The sequence below is a fragment of the Hypanus sabinus genome, chromosome 6 (genome assembly GCF_030144855.1).
Source record: "Hypanus sabinus isolate sHypSab1 chromosome 6, sHypSab1.hap1, whole genome shotgun sequence".
In the NCBI taxonomy this organism is placed as follows: domain Eukaryota; kingdom Metazoa; phylum Chordata; class Chondrichthyes; order Myliobatiformes; family Dasyatidae; genus Hypanus; species Hypanus sabinus.
Window position 1 is genome coordinate 146037297 of NC_082711.1, and position 25534 is coordinate 146062830.

The window sequence follows — 25534 nt, forward strand, 5'->3', positions numbered from 1 at the left end:
GGCATTGAATAAGACCATTCCCTTATTCTGTTACCAGAGATAGGGCTTGGCTGTAATGTCTTGTGTCCCTTGTGTCAGCTTTTAAACTGACTTCAGTTCAGAGAAGATAAGTGAAAGTCAATTGAAATCTCAATACTATCTTTTCTTTTTCTACAGATTATATTTGTTTTCCAATCAGCACTAAATCCTGGTAACAAGGGTGAGTATTGTGACATTTTGTTTTAGGTTTAGTAAAAACACTTATATAGGTTAACATTTTCCTTAAAATCATTAGATTTTTCTCGTACATAATAACCATAATAGAATCAATGAAAATACCTCACCAACTTCGCCGAGCACTTGTGCAATTATGAAGAAAACACAGAAATGGCTCTTCTTCCTTAGAAGTTTGTGAAGATTCGGCATGACATCTAAAACTTGGACAAACTTCCATAGATGTGTGGTGAAGAGTGACTGGCTGCATCACAGCCTGGTATAGAAACACCAATATCCATGAATTGAAAATCCTACAAAAAATAATGGATATGACCCTGTCCATCATGGGCAAAGCCCTCCCCACCACTGAGCACATCTACACGAAACATTGCAGAAAATCAGCATCCATTATCAGGGATCTCCATCACCCAGGAAATGCTCTCTTCTTGTTGCTGCCATCAGGAAGAAGGTACAGGATCCACCAGATCCACACCACGAGGTTCCAGTCAGTTATTACCCCTCAGCCATCAGGGTCTTGTACCAAAATGGATAACTTCTCTCAACTTCAAGCCCCATCATCAAAATGTTCCCACAACCTATGGACTCTTCATCTCATGTTTGTGATAGTTATTGTTTGTTTGTTTGTCTGTCTGTCTATTTATTTATTTATTTATCTAGCTAGCTATTTATTTATTTATTTATTTATTGTTCCTTTCCTTTTGTATTTTCACAGCTTGTTTTGCACCCAAGTTAGTGCATCTTCCATTAATTCTATTATGGATTTATTGAGTATGCCCACAAGAAAATGAATTTCATGGTGACATATATGTACTTTGATAATAAATTTACTTTTGCAGTTTGAATTTTAAGTATTATTTTATATAACTTCAGAGTCATGATATGATGAAGATTACTCATTGTTTTTGCCCATGAACACACTGTGTTGTTATGCCTACATGTTATGCCAATAGATGCAAATCAGCACAGTATCTGTAAAAAGCATTGGCGAGCTGGTATACTGTATTTAATAGAGAAAGAACAATAATGAAATAGGATATAGCAATTGTTCAAAGAGCGATAATAAGTTGGGTTACAGTCTGTGTAGAAAAAATGGTGATAGATTGTGAACAACACACACAAAGTGCTGGAGGTACTCAGGAGGCTAGGCAGCATCTGTGGAAAAGAGTGTTCGATGTTTCGGGATGAAGGGTCTTGGCCTGAAATGTTGACTGCTTACTGTTTTCAATTGATGCTGCCTGGCCTGTCGAGTTCGTCTAACATTTTGTGTGTGTTGCTTTGGATTTCCAGCATCTGCAGACCTTTTTCATGTTTGAGATGGATTGTGATACTGCTTTTAGAACATGGAAAAGTACAGCACAGTGTACGCCCTTCAGCTGATGATGTTTGCTGAGCTAAATAAATTAATAATTAAATGGCCAATGAAACTAAACTCTTATGCCTGCACGGTGTCCATATCCTTCCATTTTCCTCACATTCATGTGCCAATCTAAACGTCTCTTAAGTGTCCTTAATGTATCTAAATGTCCCTACTGTATCTAAGTGTTCCTAATGCTTTTGATGAGAGAGAGAGAGAGGTGACGAACTACCGCTGAATGACTAGAACTGAATTGAGTATTAACCTCTGTTCAAAGAATAGTGATGTATTGAAGTAAAGCGTGTTGGAAAAATGGTTATAAACTGAAATACAGCCTGCATTGAAAAAGTGGTAATAAATTGCATTACAATGGACAGCAAATTTTTTCAGAAGTGTTACATCCTCAGAATTTTTTTATATGATAGACTGCTTGGTCTATCGTATAAACAAATATTATTTCAGACTTCTTATATCATGTAAGAATTTGGAGAATCAAGAAAGTAACTTTTAGTGAATATAATGTTTTTAATTACATAACATTGCTGAAGCTTTGCAATTGCTCAACTAAACTGACAATGTTTCACTGGTGATTTTTGTTAGTACTCGGTGTCTGAGGATTCTCGCTAGAGTGTCTAATAATAATCAGCCAGCATTGACGGCTGATCAGCTTAGTGAACAGCATTGACTTCCAAGTGCCTCTGAGCCAAGCTCTGAGATCGACAGCGCATGTTGTGCCACAAATATGTGGAGCCCAGGCTTTGTCTTGGTCACCAGTTCTATACCCAGAGTAGAACTCCAGCATTCTTATTAAGAGCAGTCATGCTCAGTCTTTGAGATTTAAGTGTATACTCGCCACAAATATAAGAGAAAGTATCACCACTGTTGCAACATTGGTGAGACAAGTACACCTGAAAATACAATTACTTTATTATAATGAATACACACAACATGCAAAGGGTGTAGAGCATGCACGTCAATGTGATTGCAAACCGACATACTTGTAAACGCAATGCTTAGAATGGTGTTTATGTAATTCTTTTACAGCCTTTCTAAAACCTGTACTGCCATGTAGCATCTGCCCTGTCTAAGCATTCCCAGCGTGTGTGGACAAGGTAGAAAATATTTCATTTTTCATTGACCTGAATTATTAATTGAAATAACAAATATAGGCAATATTAAAAAAAAGGTACGTGATAGGGAAATTTCATGGTGATTTTCATGATCAGCAGCCCAAAATCCATAAGGTACACATAGAAATATTCAGGGAGTGATATTTTTGTTGTCCAGTGTTGATAGTTTGAGTCCACAGCTCCCTGAAAAGGGCAACAAAGTTTCTCTGAAAGAGTGGTAACAATGGCTTTATCCTATTGTAGGGGTATCAAAAAGATAAAGGCATTAGTTTAAACCGAGAGAAAGGAGTTTAAATCCTGAGGAAATTTTTTTTTCTCTCTTTTGCATAGATGGTGTTAATATGTGGAACATGGTGCCGGAAGAGGTATTGGAATGATATATAGCCACTAAGTACAAGAGGCATTTGGGCATATACTAGAATCCGTATGGTATGGAGGGATACAGACCTCATTCAGGCAAATGGGATTAGAGTAGATAGGCATAAAGCTCAGCATGAACATCTTGGGCTGAAATGCACAATTCCACGCTGTAAAACTCTATCAAAGTGTAAACTTGGGTTTAGATATTGTCTGTATTGGAAAGGTGTTGATGAATTGATGTACAGATTGTACAGAAAGAATATTGATGAATAAGGCTACACTAAGTGCTAAGAAAAGTGATGGTAGTAGGCAGAGGACGTTTTGAAATGATGGTGCTGAATTGAGATTGAAAAATAGATGGCAACAGAATTAAACTAATAAACTGAGGTGCAACCTGAATTGAGATTCTCTGTGGTGTATTGCAACTCATCACAAAACAAAGGCAATTGACTGAGGTCTGCAGCAAATTCATGAATTGCATAATGCAAGTAATCAAAATGCGAAATTGTGTAAGAACTGACAAGTTCTGATGAAAGGTCATCTAGTTTTTGGATTTCCAAGTAATTACTGTTTTGTATCATACAGTTCCAGTATTGTTCTTCCCCCTCTCTCCTTTCCATCTTCATTCATTTCCTTTGGTTACATCACCTTCAGACATACAACTTGTGACTAACTTCTCCCTATGGTCACCAACACCTGTTGTGCCACTTCCCATTGCAGGTATTCTCTTCATTTACCACACCTCTCTCCTTCCTCTGCAACTTAAATAATGTTCAATTGCAAAGCCATAGACTTTGTTGCAAGAGTTTTGTTGAATTGAGGCAATGTCTGTGTTGCAACAGTGTTGATAACATTGAGGGACAAATTAAAACAGGAGATACTATAAACACCACTTTGTGTCAGCACAGGGATTATCTGAGATAAACTGATGTTGGTTGATGATTGGTAATGATAAATCTCAGAATCAAAATTATTATCAGCATATGTCGTGGTATTTATTGGCTTGGCAGCAGCAGTACTATACAATACATGATAATGTAGAAAGAAAAATAAATAAGTAAATCAATTACAATAAGTACTGTGTGTGTGTGTGTGTGTGTGTGTGTGTGTGTATATATATATATATATAATACATATGCAAATCTAATAACTATGTTAAATGAATGATACCAAATCGAGGCACAATAATTGCCACCAGAAACCTAATGTTCAGATGAAGCTGTTGTTAATGTTGTGCTGTCATTTGGATGAACTTATGTTTCTTCTCTGCGGGTGTTTCGGCTGATGTATGAACAATCACATCAATTCAGAGTTGCTCTTTGACAACACTGTTCCCGCAACCCATGATGAAACTTCACTGGGTTTTGGACACACACCCAAAATGCTGGAAGAACTCAGCAAGTCAGTTGCTTGCCGAGTTCTTCCAGCATTTTGTGCGTGTATTGCCCAAGACTAGCAGCATCTGAAGAATCCCTCTTGTCTATGGGTTTTGGATACAGTCGGATTGATACATTGTTGGTTTCAGTTAAGTGTTAATACAGCTCTGACATTTGCATACCACAATGCAAGTATTTGCACAAAGTGATGATGTTTCAGTGTAGTGTAGTGCTTTTTGCTTGTATTTAGATAGTGCTCTTTTTGATACATTCCTCAATACAGTGAGTGTTGCTACAGTGCCAGTCTTGATATATATCTTACATTAGTAATATGTGGATGCAGCATGGGCCCATATAGAATCATAAAATACTACACAGGTCTCTTGGCCCTTTATGCCTTAGCCAATGGGAAAAAAACCTACCCAATCCAACACTACTTTCCAGTATTCGGTGTGTACCAGTGAGGGTTGCAGTCCTTTACTTCTACATCCAAGTTCCCCGTTAACGTAACGAGGGTTTCAGTCTGCACACCCTTTCATGCAATAAAATCTCGACTCCTTCAATTCTGAGTGGGGAAAATGCTTCAAATCAGAAAAAAAAAATCTTTCAATCAATTGCTTTAAATCGGTGAGCTGTAATTATTCTTTCCTTCAGCTAAGGGAAGATTGGTCCTTCCTATTTATTATATCTGGACCTCTCATAATTCTCAATAACACCTTAATTAATTCTCCCCACAGACTTCCCTGATCCAAACTAATCATCCTAACCAATCTTTTCTCATAAATACAAGATTTCACTCTTCATTACATCCTCTGCACCCTCTCAGGTATAATTACATATTTCCTACAATTTGTTGACCAGTACTATACACAATACTCAGGTTGTGATCTGAGCATTGTATACTATATTGGCAAATCTGGGAACACTTTCCTTACATTTCACATGTCAGCTAATCATGTTAACCTCCCATATGTGTCTGCACTCACCTTAATGATCTGTCCTGCTACATTACGGAACAGTGGACAAACATTCCAGTATCCCTCTGTTCTCCACACATCTCAATAACCATGCAGATATTGGGTATTTTCTTTCCTGTTGCATCTCCTCAATTGCATTATCCCACACTTTAGCTTAACTCCCATTTCAGAATCTGAATCAGATATATTGTCATTGACTTTAATGACATAAAATTTACTGTTTTGCAGCACAAAGATATAGAATCCCTATTGTCATTTGTCATGTGCCATGTTGTATGACGTGGGCAATCATGGTCTCATGACCATGATTGTTCTTGGTAAGCTTTTCTACAGAAGTGGTCTGCCATTGCCTTCTTCTGGGCAGTGTCTTTACAAGACAGGTGACCCCGGTCATTACTGATACACTTCAGAGATTGTCTGCATGGCACCCGTGGTCGCATAACCAGGACTTGTGATATGCACCAGCTGGTGATACGGCCATCCATCATCTGCTCCCATGGCTTCATGTGACCCCGACTGGAGGGCTAAGCAGCACCTTGCCCAAGGGTGGCTCGCAGGCTGGCAGAGGGAAGGTGCGCCTAACACCTCCTTTTTGATAGAGACATATCTCTACCACCCCAGAATTACCATAAATTACAAAAATCAACAAACTATGCAAAAAGAAAAAATGTTCATTCAGTAATCTGATAAAAGAGGAGAAGAAGCTGTTTCTAAATCACTGAGTGTGGGGTTTTAATGCTCCTTAACTTCCTTCCTGATGGTTCCATTTCCCATTTTCATATCCTGCTAACCAAGTCACTGTCAAGCACATGATCAATTGTTGTATCATGTGAATATTTCTTTATCATGCTCCCTATAACTTCATTCTTTATCATGATTTCCAGCAGTACAAGTGCACCACAAGGCTGTGTGCTTTGCCCCCTGCTCTACTCGCTTTACACTTCTGACTGGCGGCTAAACGCAACTCCGGTGTCATAGCCAAGCTTGCTGATGATACCACTGTCATTGGCTGTGTCAAAGCTGGTGGTGAATCAGCAAATAGGAGAGAGAATAGAAATCTGTCTGAGTGGTGCCACAAAAAAAAACCTTTTGCTCAATGTCAGCAGGACCTAGAAACTGATTTTTGACCTTAGGAGGAGTAACTGGCTGTCTACGATCCAGTCCTCATAGGGGGATCACAGGTGGAGGGGGTCAGCAATTTAAATTCCTTGGAGTTACCATTTCAGATGACCAGTCCTGGGCCGAGCACATAGGTACAATTACAAAGAAAGCACAGCTGTTTCTCTACTTCATTAGAAGTTTGCAAGGATTCAGCATGACATCTAAAACTCTGACAAACTTCTATAGGTCTGTGGTGGAGAGTTTATTGACTAGCTGCACCAATAACCTTGAACAGAAAATCTTACAATAAGTAGGAGATACAGTATAGTCCATCATGGGCAGAACCCTCCACACCATTGAGCACATCTACATGGAATGTTGAGGAGGAAAGCAGCATCCATCATCAGGGACTCCCACGACCCAGGACATGCTCTCTTCTCTGTGCTGCCATCAGGAAGAAGGTACAGGAACCTCAGGACTCACACCACCAGGTTCTGGAATAGTTATTACCTTTCACTCATTAGGCGCCTAAATCAGAGTGGATAACTTCACTTGCCCCATCACTGAACTGCTCCCACGAACTTTGAACTCACTTTCAAGGACTCTTCATCTCATGTTCTTGATACTTATTGCTTTTTTTAAATTTATTTGTCTATTTATTTATTATTTATTATCTTAGTTTATATTTGCATAGTTTATTGTCTTTTGCACACTGGTTGTCTGACCTGTTGGGTGTGGGCTTCCATTGATTCTATTATTGGATTTACTGAATATGCCATCAAGAAAGTGAATCTCAGGGTTGTATATGATGCCATACATGTACTTGACAATAAATTTACTTTGAACTATATTTAGGCTTAAATCATGAATAAATGAAAGACGCTTAAATACTAATCACTGCAGAACCCCAATAAAAGAGCATTCCTGTCACAAAGCACCTGTCCGTTATAACCCTTTGCTTTATATCAATGAATAAACTTTACATCCAGTTTCCCACTTTCTCATGGCACTTTACTTTTCTTCATCAGTATGCTTTCTGGGACCTTGACAAAACCTTTCTAAGATCCATGCAAACTCCACAAAAAATTAGTCAGACACAACCTTCCCTTATAGATCAACACTGACTGTCCTTGATTAATCTGTGCCTTTTGAAATGAAGGTTTATATTATCTCTCAGAACTTGCCCACAACTAAACTAAATGTCCTTAAATTACTCAATTTATCTCATGTTCCCTTCCTAGACAACAATGCAATGTTAGCATAATTTCAGTAGCCAGGTACAAAAATGACGTTAGAGTTTCCATTTTATCTTTTCTTCCTTCTTTTAACAGTTTGGGATATATTTCACCACTACACCCTCTGTCTAAGATTTCTGTAGCAGTAATCCTTTGGTGTTTGACATAAGTTTCCCTTTCTTGGTTGATCCTGCCCTTTATGTTCTTTGTCTTGCAGACAACACACGATATCCTGTTATTCTTTGTGGCAATGTGTTTTCAATGAACTCCTTCTTAAATACACCCCATTGCTTTGAGACAGACTTTTCTTCAAGTAGCTATTTCTACTCCACTTTTGCAAAAAATCATGTCTGATCATTGTTATTCTCATTTAATATTATCTTTGTCTTTTTCCATAATAATGTTAAGTGTAATTGAATTAAGATCACTGACATTGACATTCCTTTCATTGTCTCTTTGCAACTAAATCTAAAATTCCACACTCCTAACTTCACTTCCTCTCCCACCCTTCTGGGCTACAAACTTAAAGAAAACCAAGAAAGAAATTGGGAGTTCTGTGCCTTGTATAACTTTTACACTGACTACATTCCAGTAAATATGAGGGGAATTGAAATCTCCCACAAGTAATATCTGAGTGCTTTTACATTTGTCAAAAATTCGCCTTCAAATTTGTTCTTCTAACTCACTCGGAGGTCAATATCAACCCCCCCCCCCCCTCCACTATTCATTTGTAGTTCAAACTATTTCACCTTATTTAATTATCCTTATATAATATTCCTTTTTCAAAGTGTTATTGCACGTTATACCATGATATAAATATTGTTGTCAATATTCCCTCCCTCAATCCTTTATTATTATTTCTCTCTCTTCTGAAACCCTGGAAATATATTAAGCGATCGTTCCTGTCCGCTATTAAGTTGTATAGTGTTGATGTTCAGATAGAGCATTTGCTGATCCAGGATTCCAACAGATAATGGTAAAAAACAAATGAACAGCCAGATTTAAGTAATGAGACACCTGCCACCCAAGAAGCTTCCAGAAAAATACAGAGGCACTGTAACTACTGAAAAACTAAATTACATGCATATAGGTAACTATGTAAAATAAAACAAGCATAAGAAAGTTAATTTACTAAAAAAAACAATTCTGCAGGCCAGTCCAATGATGCTGAAGCCTGAACACAGTTGGCATTGATGCATTACTGGGTTTTGGATGCAAACTGTCATGATATAATGCTGGTTAGACATTGTTCAAGATAATTCAATGGATGGGAATGCTGCAAACTGCAGCAAAGGCTAGTTTGGAAATACTTGACTGAACTATTGTCACCTCCAGTGTCAACTGATGATCAGACTGTAACATGGAAAATATGAAAAACTTGATTAACTAGGTCTCTCTTCAGTCTGTGTATTCATCTCCTTATGACAAATGCAGACATTCTGCTAATGTTGTAAGCCTTGAGAAACACACTCAAAGTGCCGGAGGAACTCGGCAGATCAGGCTACATTTATGGAGAGGAATGAACGGTTGGTGTTCTGGGCTGAGACTCTTCATCGGCAGGGTCTCCTTATCCTTCATCCTTGTAATAAGTTGGATTCTGTCGAGTCCCTCTGAGCTGTCAAACTTTGAATGAACGAGACCCATTGGTGTCCTGAATTGATTATTATTGTAACACACACAAAATGTTGGAGAACCTCAGTAGGTTAGGCAGCATCAATGAAAACGAATACAGTCAATGTTTCAGGCTTCATCAGGACCGGAATGAAAGGGAGAAGCTAGAATCTTCATCTGGTATTTTTTTTAATTTTCCCTTTCCTCTACCCTCTTCGTTTATGTATTACCCACTCTGGCCTCTTACCTCTTCTCTTCTTCTGCTTATCACCTCCCCCTGGTGCCCCTCCTTCTTTCTATTCTCCCATGGTCCACTCTCCTCTCCTTTCAGATTTCTTCTCCAGACCTTTACCTTTCCCACCCACCTGGCTTCACCTGTCACCTTCTAGCTTGTCGTCCTTCTCCTCCCCCACCTTTTTATTCTAGCATCTTCCTCCTTCCTTTCCAGTCCTGATGAGGAGTCTTGGCTTGAAAGATCGACCGTTTATTCATTTTCATAGATGCTGCCTGACCTGCTGAGTTTCCACATCTTGTGCGTGTTGCTTTGGATTCCCAGTATCTGCAGAATCTCTTGATTTATGATTATTATTGTAACTTTTTCTCCCACAAGAATGCTTCTTTTTATGTCTGCTCTGTAGGAATTCTATCTGTGCTGCTCTGATTATATCTGCATTGCATGGTCCAGATCTGCGTATGCATTTGTATGCAGGCTTTGTGCTGTAGGTACCCGCTGGATCTGTGTCTAGGCTGGTGGTTTACCTGGGCTCGTGGTTTGTCTGGGATATCCTTTCTCTTGGTAACTTGGTTGACGTCTACATGCCATCTATCTATGTCTTCTAGTTTGCTTCTCACTTTACAAGGGATCATGTTCTGACAAGTTGTGTTGTCTCCTTCAGAAATGACTGACCATCTGGGCAAACATGGGGATGGTGTGAAGGACATCGCATTCCAAGTGGAAAATTGTGACTTCCTGGTGAAGGTATGAAACATAACAATGGGAAATGGATCATGATGGCCAGCATCCTTTAGAAGTATAATATCCAATGGGAATTGCATTCTTCTTGGATGGTACATTGGGAGATAGAAAATCCTTTCTTGGAAACAGTGTCCACACATTCTTTTGAAATAAATTCTTTGGAATTAGGGTTGATGGCTCAGTAATTTTGATATGAAAAGTGAGATAACAAATGGGCTAATTTCAAATAATAAGAAGGAACTTGTAAAAATTCCTATCCCAAGTGATAAGGTATTAAAGAAACACATGGTGCTATATGACAGGTCCTAATGGTTTTTACTCAAGGGTTTTGAAGGAAGTCTGTGCAGACATTGGACCAGTTGGTTGAAGATTTTGAAAACTTGGTAAATTCTGGAAGGTAGCTGAAGATTGGAAAATAGCCAAATTAAGTTAGAGGAGTACATTTACAGATTATTACAAACACGAAAAACATAGAACATAGAACATAGAAATCTATAATGCATTACAGGCCCTTTGGCCCACAATGTTGTGCTAACCAGGTAACCTACTTTTTATTTATTTTTTATTATTAATTTCAAATAATAAAAAGGAATTTGTAAAACTTCCTATCCCAAGTGATAATATATTAAAGAAACACAAGGTGCAATATGCCAGGTTCCAGTGGTTTTCACCCAAGGCTTTTAAAGGAAGTGTGTGAACATAAATGAACATGAACTTAAGTTAATATAAATTATACTATCTTATATTTCAACATAAACATAGTGATACAGGTGAAAACTAGGAGAGGTTAAAAGAAATAAAGTCCAAGGTGGTGTTCAGGGCTTTCAAGAATCTGATAGCATTTCTTGTTTAACCTTGAGGTGTGGGTCTTTGGGCTCCAGTACCTCTTGCCTGATAGAGAGAGTCCCCTCTTGCCAACATTGAGAGGAGAGTCCCATGTTCAAAAAGGGAGGAAAACAGGAATTAGAGAACCTTAGGCAGTCAGTTGAAGACGTACTGCTGACAATAATTTGAAAAGAAATAACTAATTATTTAGGAAAGCTGAATATAATCAAACCTAGTCAACATAGTTTTATTGAAAAGTTGGCTTGATTCATGATGAAGTATGGCCCAGGAGGGGTAAATGTGAGTCTGTCCATTCAGGAGCCGGGGCATATTTCGGGAGTCAAAGTACGTCTAACAACATTCCAGTACATCAGCTCATTGAAAGTGCTCCTCCAACTTCCCGACTCAAGTCCCAAAAGCCTTTCTACAACCTTGAAAAACCTTGACTCCCATGACAAACACATTGAATGGTGCCAATACTGGCTCACCTACATGCTCCCTGGCGGAGATCTGATTGATGACCCCACCTCGCTCCTCCCGGGCTTTACGACAGTTACCAGATAAAAACTGGACAGTTGCAATTAAACTCAGAAGTCGACATATCAAAACTCTGCAAACATTACACCAATGAGACACCTGATAAACCCCAGCTTGTCCCTGTAGTGCCCCAACCTAGGACATGCTCCACCAGCTCCAAACATCTCCTCTCACTAAGATCAGAGATGTCCATCGACGAGGCCAGGAGCTGGAGAAGTGGCTTGACAAAAACCATTTAGAAGTGTGAAGATATAAACACCTGCCATACAAAAAAACAGCAAAAGTATAGTTTTATGAAAAGTAAATTTTGTTTGATGAACTAACTTGAATTATTTGAAAATGTGACCACCAAAACTGATAGAAGGTAAGCTGTAGATATATATTTGGATTTCCAAAAGGAATCTGACAAGGCACCATATAAGGCCCATAAATTATGAGCCCAAGTTATTGGAGGACATGTGTCAGTGCAGATTGTGAACTGACTGTCACACAAAAATCAAAGTGTTGGAAAACAAACACGTCGTTTTCAGGCTGGTGAACTAGCAAAGTATCCCAGCCGTTGGATCATGGCCCTCAATTCTTTGCCATTTGTACTATGACTCTGCAATGTAATGTAGACAGATTTAGTGATTAAGTGATATCCTGGAAAATGGAGTTTAATCTGGGGAAGTGTGGGGGTCATGCACATCAGTAAGAGGAATCATAAGGTAGACCATTACATAAAAAAAAAGAGACTATAATTTAGTGAGTTTACGAGAGATCTATACGTACAAACAAGCTGGAGGAACTCAGCAGGTCGGGCAGCATCCGTGGAAATGAACAGTCAACGTTTCGGGCTGAGACCCTTCGTCAGGACACGCCAAAACGTTGACTGTTCGTTTCCACGGATGCTGCCTGACCTGCTGAGTTCCTCCAGCTTGTTTGTACGTGTTGATTTGACCACAGCATCTGCAGTGTACTTTGTGTTTACGAGAGATCTAGATGTTCTAATGTATGAATCACAAAGCTAACAGGCTGGGCCAATGAGTTATTAAGAAGGTCAATGGCATGTTCTCTTTATTATGAAGAGGTGGGAATTAAGAATAGGGAGGTTATTTCACCTATAGTGTGTAGGTTCAGAATTTTCATCTCCTTACCTAAAAGAGGATGTTGTGGCTCTGCAGGCAGGCCAAAGGCAATTTGCCAGGCTAATTCCTGGGATGAGAGGGTTGTCTTCTTGAGGGAGGCTAGGCAGCTTGGGTTTGTGTTTCTTGAAGTTTAGAATAAGAAAGGTGACTTTATTCAAACACTTAAGAACCCAGGGAAGTCTTGAGAAAGAAAGAGTTGAAATGTTTATACATTGAGAATATGAAAAGGGACATAATACAAAATCAGGAGCTGGCCATCTTAAAGTGAGTTGCATAGACACTTTTTTTTCCCAGAGGGCAGTGAACCTTTGGAAATCTATGTCTCAGAGGTGGAGAGCAGATCTTTAGATATGTTTAAGGTGGAGATAGATAAGCTTTTGAACAATTGAAGGATTGAAAGTTATCTGAAGAAGGCAACATGGATCAGTCACGATGGGTGGGTGTGAGAGATCTGATAGTCTACTCCTATTCCTATTTTCTTGTGTTCTTAAGTAAAGGGTGTACATTTGCTATATTGGTCATTGTTAGTAAAATGATGAACTTACATAATTGAGGGGTTATTTAACCTTTCCACACAATCCCGATCAAATGCACAGCATTGTTTTTAAAACTCCCTCCTACCCATTCCTGATGTTGGCAAAACAAAATGTGTGTTAGCTGCACAATCAGGCAGCATAATTAAGAAATATCTGGAGTATAGATGACGAGCTCTGTATTCTGGCAAGAACAAAGAGGAGCTACCATTGTCCCTGTCAGAATACAGAGCTCGTCATCTGTACTCAAGATAATTGTTCATTAAATAGTTGCTGTTAATTAGTTCACTCGACCCTTTGCTGGTGTGGCCCAAGCTTTATATCTGATCCCATTTCACTTCTACCTTTTCAAACTTTCAGTCCTGAAAGTTTGGCTGCCTCACACTCTCCTCTGCTAGCCTAGTCCATTGAATTTGCAAAAACAAGTTACATTTACTATGTAATAATATTCCAAAACATTTGATGCATTGAAACAGGAAGGGGTATAATTTTGGGAAATTGTTTGAAAACATGGCTTTTTAAATGTGGACAAAGAAGCAAAGTGCTTCAGGGAGTGTCAGGGAAAGAGAAAAAGATGTTGCTTATGGCACTTATGGGCATTGAAGAAAGGAGAGACGGAAGACATTGGAGGAATAGAGCAGTTTCGGTAACAGGCTGGAGGAGACTTCAATAAAGAGCTGATGTGCAAATTGCAATATAGAGTTAAAATGAATAATGGAGATACGACGATTGGTAAAAGATGAGATGCATGTTTCAGAATGTTGTACAATTGGTACACCTATAGAGCATTACAGCACAACACAGGTTACTGTTTTTGACCCTCCATATTGTTCTGACCTTTTAGCCCACTTTAAGGTCAATCTAACCCTTCCTTCCTACATAGCCCTGCATTCTTCTATCATCCATGTGCTGACTTAAGATTTTCTTACATGCCTGTAATTTATCTACCTCTATCATCACTCCTGGCATTCCATGCACCCACAACTCTGTGTAAAGAACTTGCCTCTGACATCCCCCATATACTTTCCTCCAATCATCTTAAAATTATGTCCCCATTTCTGTCCTGAGAAAATGTCTCTGGCTATCTATGCCTCATATTATCTTGTACATCTTTACCAAGTCACCTTCCATCCTCCTTCACTCCAAAGAAAAAAGCCCAATTCATTCAATGTATCTTCATAAGACACGTTCTCTATTCCAAGCAGCATCCTGGTAAATCTCTGCAGCCTCCCTAAAGTTTCCACATCCTTCCTATCATGAGGTGACTGGAAATGGATGCAATATTCCAAGTGAGGTCCAACCAGAATTGTATAAAGCTGCAACATTTCCTTGCGGTGCTTGAACTTAATCCCCTGATTAATGAAGACCACCACACCATCAGCCTTCTTACTAACCCTGTCAACTTACGCAGCAAATTCGAGAGATCTATGGATGTATACCCTAAGATCCTTCTGTTCCTCCACACTTCCAAGAATCCTGCAATTAATCTTTCAAATTCAACCTTCCAAAATGAATCACCTCACACTTATCCAGGTTGAACTCCAGCTGCCACTTCTAGCCCAGATCTACATCCTGTCAATATCTCTTGGCAACCTACAGCAACTACCCACAACTCCCCTAACCTTTGTGTCGTATACAGACTTACTAATCAAGCCTTCCACTTCCTCATTCGAGTCATTTATAAAAATCACAGATATCAAGGGTCCAAGAACAGATCCCTGAGGAACACTACTGGTCACTAGCCTCTAGGCAGAATACACTTCATCTGCTACCACTCTCTGTCTTCTAAGGTCAAGCCAGTTCCACACAGCCAAGTTTCCCTGGATTTCATGGCTCCTGAGCTTACAAACGACCCTAGTTCCCTTAAGGGGAACCTTATCAAAATCCTCACTAAAATCCATATATACCATGTCTGCTGCTCTACCTTCATTAATGTATTTTGTCACATTCTCAAAGAATTCAAACAGGCTCATGAGACTTGATTGCCTCTCAGAAAGCCATTCTACCTATACCTAATCAGACTTCTTCTTCAATCCCTGGGAATTATAGACCTGTGAGCTTTTACTTCAGTGGTGGATAAATTATTGGAGAGGATTCTTAGAGACAGGATTTGTGAGTATTTGAAGTTGATTGTTAAGGATGTGTTTTTGGGGTACTTGGAGTCACATGGAGGCCATAGTCAGCATGGTCTCCTCAAGAGAAAATATTGCCTGACAAATCTGTTGGAATTCTTTTAAGAAATAACAAGCAGAATAGACAAAAGAGTATTGGTTGATCAGAAAACTTTTGACAAGATGACACACATGAAGCTGCTGAGCAAGCTACAAGCCCACGGTATTACAGGAAAGATTCTAGCTTGGATAAAGCAGTGGCTAATTGGCAGGGGACAGAGTGTGAATAAAGGGAGCCTTTTCTGGTTGGCTGCTTTTGACCTGGTGGTGTTCCACAGGAGTCTGTGTTGGGACCGATTCTTTTTGTTATGTATCATTGATTTGGATGATGGAATTGATGGCTTTGTTGCAGAGTTTGCAGACAATACGAAGATAGGTGGAGCATCAGGTAATTTTGAGGAAGTTGAGAGGCTACAGAACATAGAGAACATAGAAAATCTACGGCACAATACAGGCCCTTCGGCCCACAAAGTTGTGCCGAACATGTCCCTACCTTAGAAATTACTAGGCTTACATATAGCCCTCTATTTTACTGAGCTCCATGTACCTATCCAACAGTCTCTTAAAAGACCCTATCGTATCCGCCTCCACCATTGTTGCCGGCAGCCCATTCCACGCACTCATCACTCTCTGAGTAAAAAACTTACCCCTGACATCTCCTCTGTACCTTGTCCCCAGCACCTTAAACCTGTGTCCTCTTGTGGCAACAATTTCAGCCCTGGGAAAAAGCCTCTGACTATCCACACGATGAATGCATCTTATCATCTTGTACACCTCTATCAGGTCACCTCTCATCCTCCGTCACTCCAAGGAGAAAAGGCCGAGTTCACTCAACCTATTCTCATAAGGCATGCTTCCCAATCCAGGCAATATCCTTGTAAATCTCCTCTGCACCCTTTCTATAGTTTCTATGTCCTTCCTGTAGTGAGGCAACCGGAATTGAGCACAGTACTCCAAGTGGGGTCTGACCAGGGTCCTATATAGATGTAACATTACCTCTCGGCTCTTAAACTCAATCCCACGATTGATGAAGGCCAATGCACCGTATTCCTTCTTAACCACAGAGTCAACCTGCGCAGCTGCTTTGAGCGTCCTATGGACTCGGACCCCAAGATCCCTCTGATCCTCCACACTGCCAAAAGTCTTACCATTAATACTATATTCTGCCATCATATTTGACCTACCGAAATGAACCACTTCACACTTATCTGGGTTGAACTCCATCTGCCACTTCTCAGTCCAGTTTTGAATCCTATCAATGTCCCATTGTAACCTCTGACAGCCCTCCACACTATCCACAACACCCCCAACCTTTGTGTCATTAGCAAATTTACTAACCCATCCCTCCACTTCCTCATCCAGGTCATTTATAAAAATCACGAAGAGTCAGGGTCCCAGAACAGATCCCTGAGGCACCCCACTAGTGACAGACCTCCATGCAGAATATGACATGTCTACAATCACTCTTTACCCTCTGTGGGCAGGCCAGTTCTGGATCCACAAAGCAATGTTCCCTTGGATCCCATGCCTCTTTTCTTTCTCAATAAGCCTTGCATGGGGTACCTTATCAAGTGCTTTGCTGAAATCCATATACACTACATCTACGGCTCTTCCTTCATCAATGTGTTTAGTCACATCCTCAAAAAATTCAATCAGGCTAGAAGGGCACGACCTGCCCTTGACAAAGCCATGCTGACTAATCCTAATCATATTATACCTCTCCAAATGTTCATAAATCCTGCCTCTCAGGATCTTCTCCATCAACTTACCAACCTCTGAAGTAAGACTCACTGGTCTATAATTTCCTGGGCTATCTCTACTCCCTTTCTGGAATAAAGGAACAACATTCACAACCCTCCAATCCTACAGAACCTCTCCTGTCCCCATTGATGATCGCCAAAGATCATCGCCAGAGGCTCAGCAATCTCCTCCCTCGCCTCCCACAGTAGTCTGGAATACATTTCATCCAGTCCCGGCGACTTATCCAACTTGATGCTTTCCAAAGGCTCCAGCACATCCTCTTTCTTAATATCTACATGCTCAAGCTTTTCAGTCTCCTGCAAGTCATCACTACAATCGCCAAGATCCTTTCCATAGTGAATACTGAAGTAAAGTATTCATTAAGTACCTCTGCTATTTCCTTCAGTTCAATATGCATTTTCCCACTGTCACACTTGATAGGTCCTATTCTTTCATGTTTTATCCTCTTGCTCTTCACATATTTGTAGAATGCCTTGGGGTTTTCCTTAATCCTGCTTGCCAAGGCCTTCTCATGGCCCCTTCTGGCTCTTCTAATTTCCTTCTTAAGCTCCTTCCTGTTAGCCTTATAATCTTCTAGATCTCCAGCATTACTCAGCTCTCTGAACCTCTTGTAAGCTTTTCTTTTCTTCTTGACTAGATTTATTACAGCCTTTGTACAACATGGATCCTGTACCTTAGCGTAACATCCCTGTCTCATTGGAATGTACCAATACAGAACTCTACCCAAATATCCCCTGAATATTTGCCACATTTCTTCTGTACTTTTCCCTGAGAACATCTGTTTACAATTTAAGCTTCCAATTTCTTGCCTGGTAGCCTCATAATTCCCTTTACTCCAATGGAGTAATGGGAATGCTCTTCTAACTTGTCTGTTCCTATCTTTCTCCAACGCTATTGTAAAGCAGACAGAATTATGACCACTATCTCCAAAATGCTCTCCCACTGAGAGATCTGACACCTGACCAGGTTCATTTCCCAATACCAAATCAAGGACAGCCTCTCCTCTTATAGACTTATCTACATTTTGTGTCAAGAAACCTTTCCGAACACACCTAATAAACTCTACCCCATCTAAACCCCTTGCTCTAGGGAGATGCCAATTGATATTTGGGAAATTAAATTCTCCCCGTCATGACAACTCTGTTATTATTACATCTTTCCAGGATCTGTTTCCCTATCTGCTCCTCGATATCCCTGTTACTATTGGGCAGCCTATAAAAAACACCCAGTACAGTTATTGACCCCTTCCTGTTCCTAACTTCCACCCACAGAGACTCCATAGACAATCCCTCCATGACATCCACCTTTTCTGTAGCTGTGATACTATCTCTGATCAACGGTGCCATGCCCCCACCTCTTTTGCCTCCCTCCCTGTCCTTTCTGAAACATCTAAAACCCGGCACTTGAAGTAACCATTCCTGTCCCTGAGCCATCCAAGTCTCTGTAATGGCCACCACGTCATAGCTCCAAGTACTGATCCACGCTCTAAGCTCATCCGCTTTGTTCACAGTACTCCTTGCATTAAAATAGAGACATCTCAAACCTTTGGTCTGAGCGCAACCATTCTCTAACACCTGCCTATCCTCCCTCTTGCACTGTCTACAAGCTCTCTCTATTTGTGAGCCAACCTCCTTTTCCCGAGTCCCTTCAGTTCGATTCCCACCCGCAACAATTCTAGTTTAAACTCTCCCCTGTTGCCTTAGCAAACCTCCCCGCCAGGATATTGGTCCTCCTGGAATTCAAGTGCAACCTGTCCTTTTTGTACAGGTCACACCTGCCCCAAAAGATGTCTCAATGATCCAGAAATCTGAATCCCTGCTACCTGCTCCAGTCCCTCAGCCACGCATTTATCCTCCACCTCATTCTATTCCTATCCTCACTGCCGTGTGGCACAGGCAGTAACCCCGAGATTACTACCTTTATGGTCCTGCTTCTCAACTTCCTTCCTAACTCCCTGTAGTCTGTTTTCAGGACGACTTAGACAGATTAGGAGAATGGGCAAAGAAGTGGCAGGTGGAATACAGTGTCGGGGGAAGTATGGTCATGCACTGTGGTAGAAAAAACTGAAAGGGTAGACTAATTTTTAAATGGAGAGAGAATTAAAAAATCTAAGGCACATAGAGACTTGGGAGTGCTTGTATAGGATTCCCTAAAGGTTAATTTTCAGGTTGAGTCTGTGATGAGGAAGGCAAATGCGATATTAGCTTTCATTTCAAGAGGACTAGAATATAAAAGCAAGGAAGTAATGTTGAGCCTTTATAAAGCACTGGTGAGGCCTCACTTGGATTATTGCGAACAGATTTGGTCCCGTTTTCTTAGAAAGGACGTGCTGAAACTGAAGAGGGTTTGAAGGGGGGTCACAAAAATGATTCCAGGATTGAACGGCTTGTCACATGAAGAGCGCTTGATGGCTCTCGGCCAGTACTCACTGGAATTCAGAAGAACGAGGGTGACTTAATTGAAAACTATCGAATGATGAAAGGCCTTTATAGAGTGAATGTGGAGAGGATCTGTTTCCTCTTCTGGGGAATCGAAGACCAGAGGACACAGCCTCAAAACAGAGAGGTGTCCTTTTAGAACAGGGATAAGGAGAAATTTCTTCAGCCCGAGAGTGGTGAATCAGTGGAATTCATTGCCACAGGCAGCTATGGAGGCAGCCTTTATGTATATATTTAAGGAAGAGGATGAGAGATTCTTGATTTGTCAGGGCATGAAGGGATATGGGTCGGGGTGGGGTGAGCAGTATAATGGGGCTGAGAGGAGATCCCAGATCCCAACATTTTAGTTAGATGTGAGATGCTCAGAATAGTATCATAAATTGTAATTAAATTCCTGGCCTTGTTAGGAGCTGTAACATGGGAAAAGTAGTTCACCTTTTTATTCAGTGTTTAATGGTATTGAACAGCATCATACCATATTGAATTGTTAGAGCATACACTGAGCACCTCGAGCAGAGTGAGACATTAGACCTTTGATACCTGTGATCCAAGGGTTATACCAAGAGTGATTAAAGTAACTACGATAGTGTTAGGTTATAGTTTCTAGAACTTAGAGGGTTAGAACTTAAATGGGTTACTTTATTGAAAGCTCTGTGGTATTTGAGAGGAACTATGAGGACAGAAAGGGAGAAACTTATTTTGCTGATGTGGGATAAGAGAAATGGCCTAAAAACTAAAGCCAGTAGAATGAGTTGACAAACCTTCATTGATTTCTCTAACTTCCGTTAATGCACCTCCTTCCCTTCTTACCCCATCCCTTATTTATTTGTTTATTTCCTTTTTTTCTCTCTTCCCCCTTTTCTCTCTCTCTCTGCCCCTCTCACAATCACTCCTTGCCTGTTCTCCATCTCCCTCTGGTGCTCCCCTCCCTCTTTCTTTCTCCCTAGGCCTCCCGTCCCATGATCCTTTCCCTTCTCGAGCTGTGTTTCCCTTTTGCCAATCACCTTTCTAGTTCTTGGCTTCATCCCTCCCCCTCCTGTCTTATCCTATCATTTTGGATCTCCCCCTCCCCCTCTTACTTTCATATCTCTTACTATCTTTTCTTTCAGTTAGTCCTGACGAAGGGTCTCAGCCCGAATCGTCGACTGTACTTTTTCCTATAGATGCTGCCTGGCCTGCTGCGTTCCACCAGCATTTTGTGTGTGTTGCTTGTATTTCCAGCATCTGCAGATTTCCTCGTGTTGACAAACCTTCATATATGCAATTGGTGGTAAAGTTTGGAACATTTTTCTGCAAATGGCAATTGATACAGGTCAATTGTAAAAAAAAATCAGGCAAAAGAGTGAAAGTGACTGTGTGGAATTAAGCCATGAATCAGATGTGGTTTCTTAATATGGAACAGGCAAAAGGGACTAAATAGCCTCTGCCTATTTCAGATGTTTCAGATGGTCACGGCCTGACGTTGTGTGGATTAGAATGGGTTCCCGTATTCATTCCAATCTGTCAATCTGTTACCCAAAACCTCACCTCACATTTAGTGATGAACTGATAGGGGAGAATCTAGTCTCATCTGGTCTCCAATATGATGCTGCCTTAACAGGTTCTTGGCAGCTAGGATGAAAGATAAGATGATAACCTTGGTGGGTATTCTGTTGTGGCAAATATTACTGCCACAAGTTTCTTTGTTAGCATACAACAGAAAGAAAAAGAACATATTGAAGGAAAACATGGTCACACAATTTAAAGACCTCATGATTTAACTCTGCGCCCAGAAGGGCTACTTTAGTGTTGGCACCACCTCTTGCATTAGCAATAGGATAAGGATATTCAGGATCTGACAGTATCGAATTATTCTTTGGATGTGGATATTTCTGGCAAGATCTGTATTTATCTTCCATTCTTTGTTGCCCTTGAGAAGGTAATGGTGAGTCACCAGTAAAGTCCCAATAGTGTCAGCTCCCATGATCCTGTTGGTTTGTGTTATGGTTTAATATGTTATCTGAGATGATAACAGAAACACTCCAAAGTGTTGATGGTATTTGTTGAAAATTAAGAGCAACAAGCACCATTAACCCTCTTGAGTGTGCTATGGTCCAAGCTAACGTAGAACAAAATTAAAGATTAACCAGCAATTGGAAGCTTAAAAGAAACCAAAAAGTCTTCCCCCCTGCATGTATCCCATTATCCGCAGTTTGCTGAGCACAAGGCTTTGAAGAACACAGCTCTACTGTAACTATAGAGTTGCCTCCCTTTGTCTTTTCTTCTCTTTCACATGTTTTATCACCAATTATTTCAGTTCCAGGATGTTTTGTTTTAGCCGAGAGCTTAGTGACTGCCTAATCAAACTAAATGTATGAGAAAGAGAAATTAGAGATTTTCAGCCTGAAGTAAAACAAAAATTGTGAATACACAACAGGAATTTCAACAATTGGTAAGGAGTCACACGTTAGTCCCTCTGTCCCTTTAACCATTATTCTGTGAGAGCAGTATGTTCGTACCATTAAGCCATGGAGATAAGCCATTCATTAGTCTCAACAACAGTCCGTTAGATTTATTGAAGGACTCTTTAAACTTAATTTCTGCTGAATGATTAACACCGTGTGGGGAGGGACTATGATTGCTGATGACACTTCACTTCTGAATTTGCAGATGGCAAAGGAACGTGGTGCTGACATTGTGAAGGGACCTTGGATAGAGGAGGATAATGACGGCAAAGTGAAATTTGCCATTCTGAAAACTGTAAGTGTGGAATTCCACATCCCACTGTTGAGAATCAACCTAGTTGCAACGTTTCAACAATAAGCAAGTGGACGAACTATCTCTCGACACGTAATGCAAAAATCTATGACATCTCCATTGCCCTCCACCGCTTTGAATGTTTTTAATTCCCTGTTTCCAACAGGCTGGTTCATTCCACCCCCCCACTGTTTTTCTCCCAGGAGGAGAGGACATGCCCCACCCAACCTGCTGGACAAGTCTTCCTGTTCTACACTTAGTAACTTCTCTCTATTTTTGCCTACGTTCCTGCTCTGAAACTGCCCTGCACCTGTTGATCAGACAACCTTGCTTACAGCTGATCCCCATGGTCACCCTGGTTTCACTGGATCAGAGGAAACCTGCTTACCCTGCAGATTTACAAGGCTGACTTCTACTGATCAGTTCTAGGGGAAAATCTCTGACTTGCAACATTAACTCTGCTCCTCTTACCACAAATGCAGCCTAACCTGTTGAGTATTTTCAGTCCTGCCTGTTTTTGTTCTAGACATGTATAGTTATGCTTATGAAACATGGGGAAAGATATCAGACTTGCTTCTGTATGTGGCCTGTTCCAAAATTATGTGGTAATTCTAGGGGAGGTTAGCAGCAGACATGGATGGGCCGCAGATATGGTTCAGACATGGTCAAATATTCTGGTGACTCTCACTCCAGAGTTACAGGGCAGTACAGGTGGACTTAATCCTTTAAAAAGGTTCAGGAGTAGAGGGGAGAAAACATGCAAAATAACTACACAGGTCATGTTGCAGTCATGTCACATTGTAGCTGTGGGAGTCTCTGGCAGGCCATCAGTGGAATCTAGCAGTTTCCATAAAGCATGAAAAATAGCAGGAAATGTTCGCAGGATTTCTGAGAATTCTTTCAGTCCTATTAAACCAGGGCAGTGTGGAGGCACCCTCTCTTCCCTTCAGCATGTGCACTCCATCCTTTTGTGTTAAATGTGTCTGTGACTTGGCTCCACCTGATCCCGTATCTTACCGTGTAAACAGGGAAAATGGGTAGAGACACAAGCAGGACTGAATTAAATCAACTCTCTGGACTCTGTTCTCAGCATTCAAGGCCCAAAGCCTGCAGCAAGTGTTACTTTAATCTGCAAATTTAATATTATGATCAGTTATATCACAGACACTTTTGAGACTGAGGAATTTACTTTATCAGGTCAAAACTCCAAGTATGTCTTCAGAGCAGATAATTCTATATTCGTTACAGGGCTTGAGAGAGGCAGGACTCTTCATATTCTTGGATTCTTTCATTCTTCCAGCTAGCAGGCTTAGCATTAACACCTTGTTGCCTTGAGGTTTTCTTTCTTCCTGCTCTCTTCAACCTTGATGTCAGCAATGCAGGCCCTGGCCTTCCAACAGAGAGCCTGAGGGTTGATACTAACGTCTTTTGCTATGCTCTTTCTTTCAGTATGGGGATACAACACATACCCTTGTGGAGTATTTGGGACCATACCGTGGCCTTTTCCTGCCAGGATACAAGGAGCCCCTCTACAGAGACCCACTCACTCCCACGCTGTGAGTAGATCACCATTTGGAACTTTGGAGCAAATTGTAAAGGACTTTTAAATCATCAGCAAAACACAAGCCCAATTATCTATAAGAGCTTGAATATCCCCAGTGAATTCTTGGTTCCCAGTGTGGGTTGAAGTTCATGACTGCAATGCTGGGATTTAATGTAGTTTTCCATGTATTTAAATTCTAAACCACTCATTTCAAGCTTCCCTCGAACAGATAGTGCAGGACGACTGGAAGAGATTGTAAGTGAAAGGCCCATCCAAGATAAAGCCACAATAGTTGCAAGTGAACTGTATGTGGTAAAAGTTTGTTGTGGACAAAAACCCGAGCCTTTCTGAGAAGTACTCCGAATTAGGGGAATAAAGTGATGGCTGTTGTGCTTGGGATGTACAGTACATGGGTGTAATGCATTCAAATGAGAAACTTGTTTGCATGAGTGCAAATACTCACACTCATACACTCACTGGCCACTTTATTAGATATCTCCTGTACCTAGAAAGTGACCAATTGTTTGTACTTTTCTGCTGCTGTAGCCCTCCCACTTTAAGATTCGATGGGTTGTTATTCAGACGTTCACAGCACACCACTGTGGTAACACATACTAATTTGAGTTATTGTCGCCTTCCTGTCAACTTGAACCAGTCTGGCCATCCTCCTCTGACCATTCTCACTAAAAAGGCGTTTTTCGGAATCAGAGTAAAAATCAGATTTAATATCACCGCTATAAGTTGTTAAATTTGTTGTTATGTGCCAGCAGTACTCACAATACATAATAATGAAAAGTGAATCACTGTGTGTGTGAGTGTGTGAATATAAATACACACACACACACACACATACACACACACCTTAAATAAGTAATGCAAGAAAATTGTGAGGTAGTGTTCACTGGTTCAATGTCCATTCAGAAATCTGATGGCAGAGGGGAATAACGTGTTCCTAAATCATTGAGTGTGTGTCTTCAGCCTCCTCTGCTTCCGCCCTGATGGAAGCAATGAGAAGAGGGTATGTCCTGGGTGGTGGGGGTCCTTAGGGGTCCTTAATAATGGATGCTGCCTTTTTGAGGCATCGTCCTTTGAAGGTGTCTTGAATGCTGGGGAGGATGGTGCCCTCAATGGAGTTCCTATCTCATTGCAGCTTATTTCAATCCTTTGCAGTGCCCACAGAGTTACTGCTTAATGGATGTTTTTATTTGTTTGGCACACCATTCTCTGTAAACTCTAGAAAAGTTTTATGCATGAATTTCCAGGGGATCAGCAGTTTTGGAGATACTCAAACTGCCCCATCTGGCACCAGCATTCATTCCGTGGTCAAAGTCACTTGGATCACATTGCTTTCTTATTCTGATGTTTGGTCTGAACAGCAAACGAACCTCTTGACCATGTCTGTATGTTTATATGCATTGAGTTGCTGCCGGATGATTGGCTGATTAGATAATTGCATTAGGCGTATAAGTGTACCTAAATGAAGTGCATGTCCTCATCCTGTTTGGAAACTTTGTGAACTGGTGGTTG

General features: G+C 40.6%; 1 protein-coding gene across 2 annotated transcripts in view; it reads left to right on the plus strand.

Annotated features, from left to right (window-relative positions):
* The window catches only part of hpda (4-hydroxyphenylpyruvate dioxygenase a), a 57617-nt gene that overhangs the window by 17802 nt on the left and 14281 nt on the right, over positions 1 to 25534 (plus strand). For both annotated transcript variants that reach the window (XM_059973152.1, XM_059973153.1), the window contains exons 5-8: positions 157 to 199; positions 10257 to 10339; positions 22378 to 22467; positions 23914 to 24020. In XM_059973152.1, coding sequence (XP_059829135.1) covers positions 157 to 199; positions 10257 to 10339; positions 22378 to 22467; positions 23914 to 24020 — 323 coding nt within the window. The remainder of the gene's footprint in view (positions 1 to 156; positions 200 to 10256; positions 10340 to 22377; positions 22468 to 23913; positions 24021 to 25534) is intronic.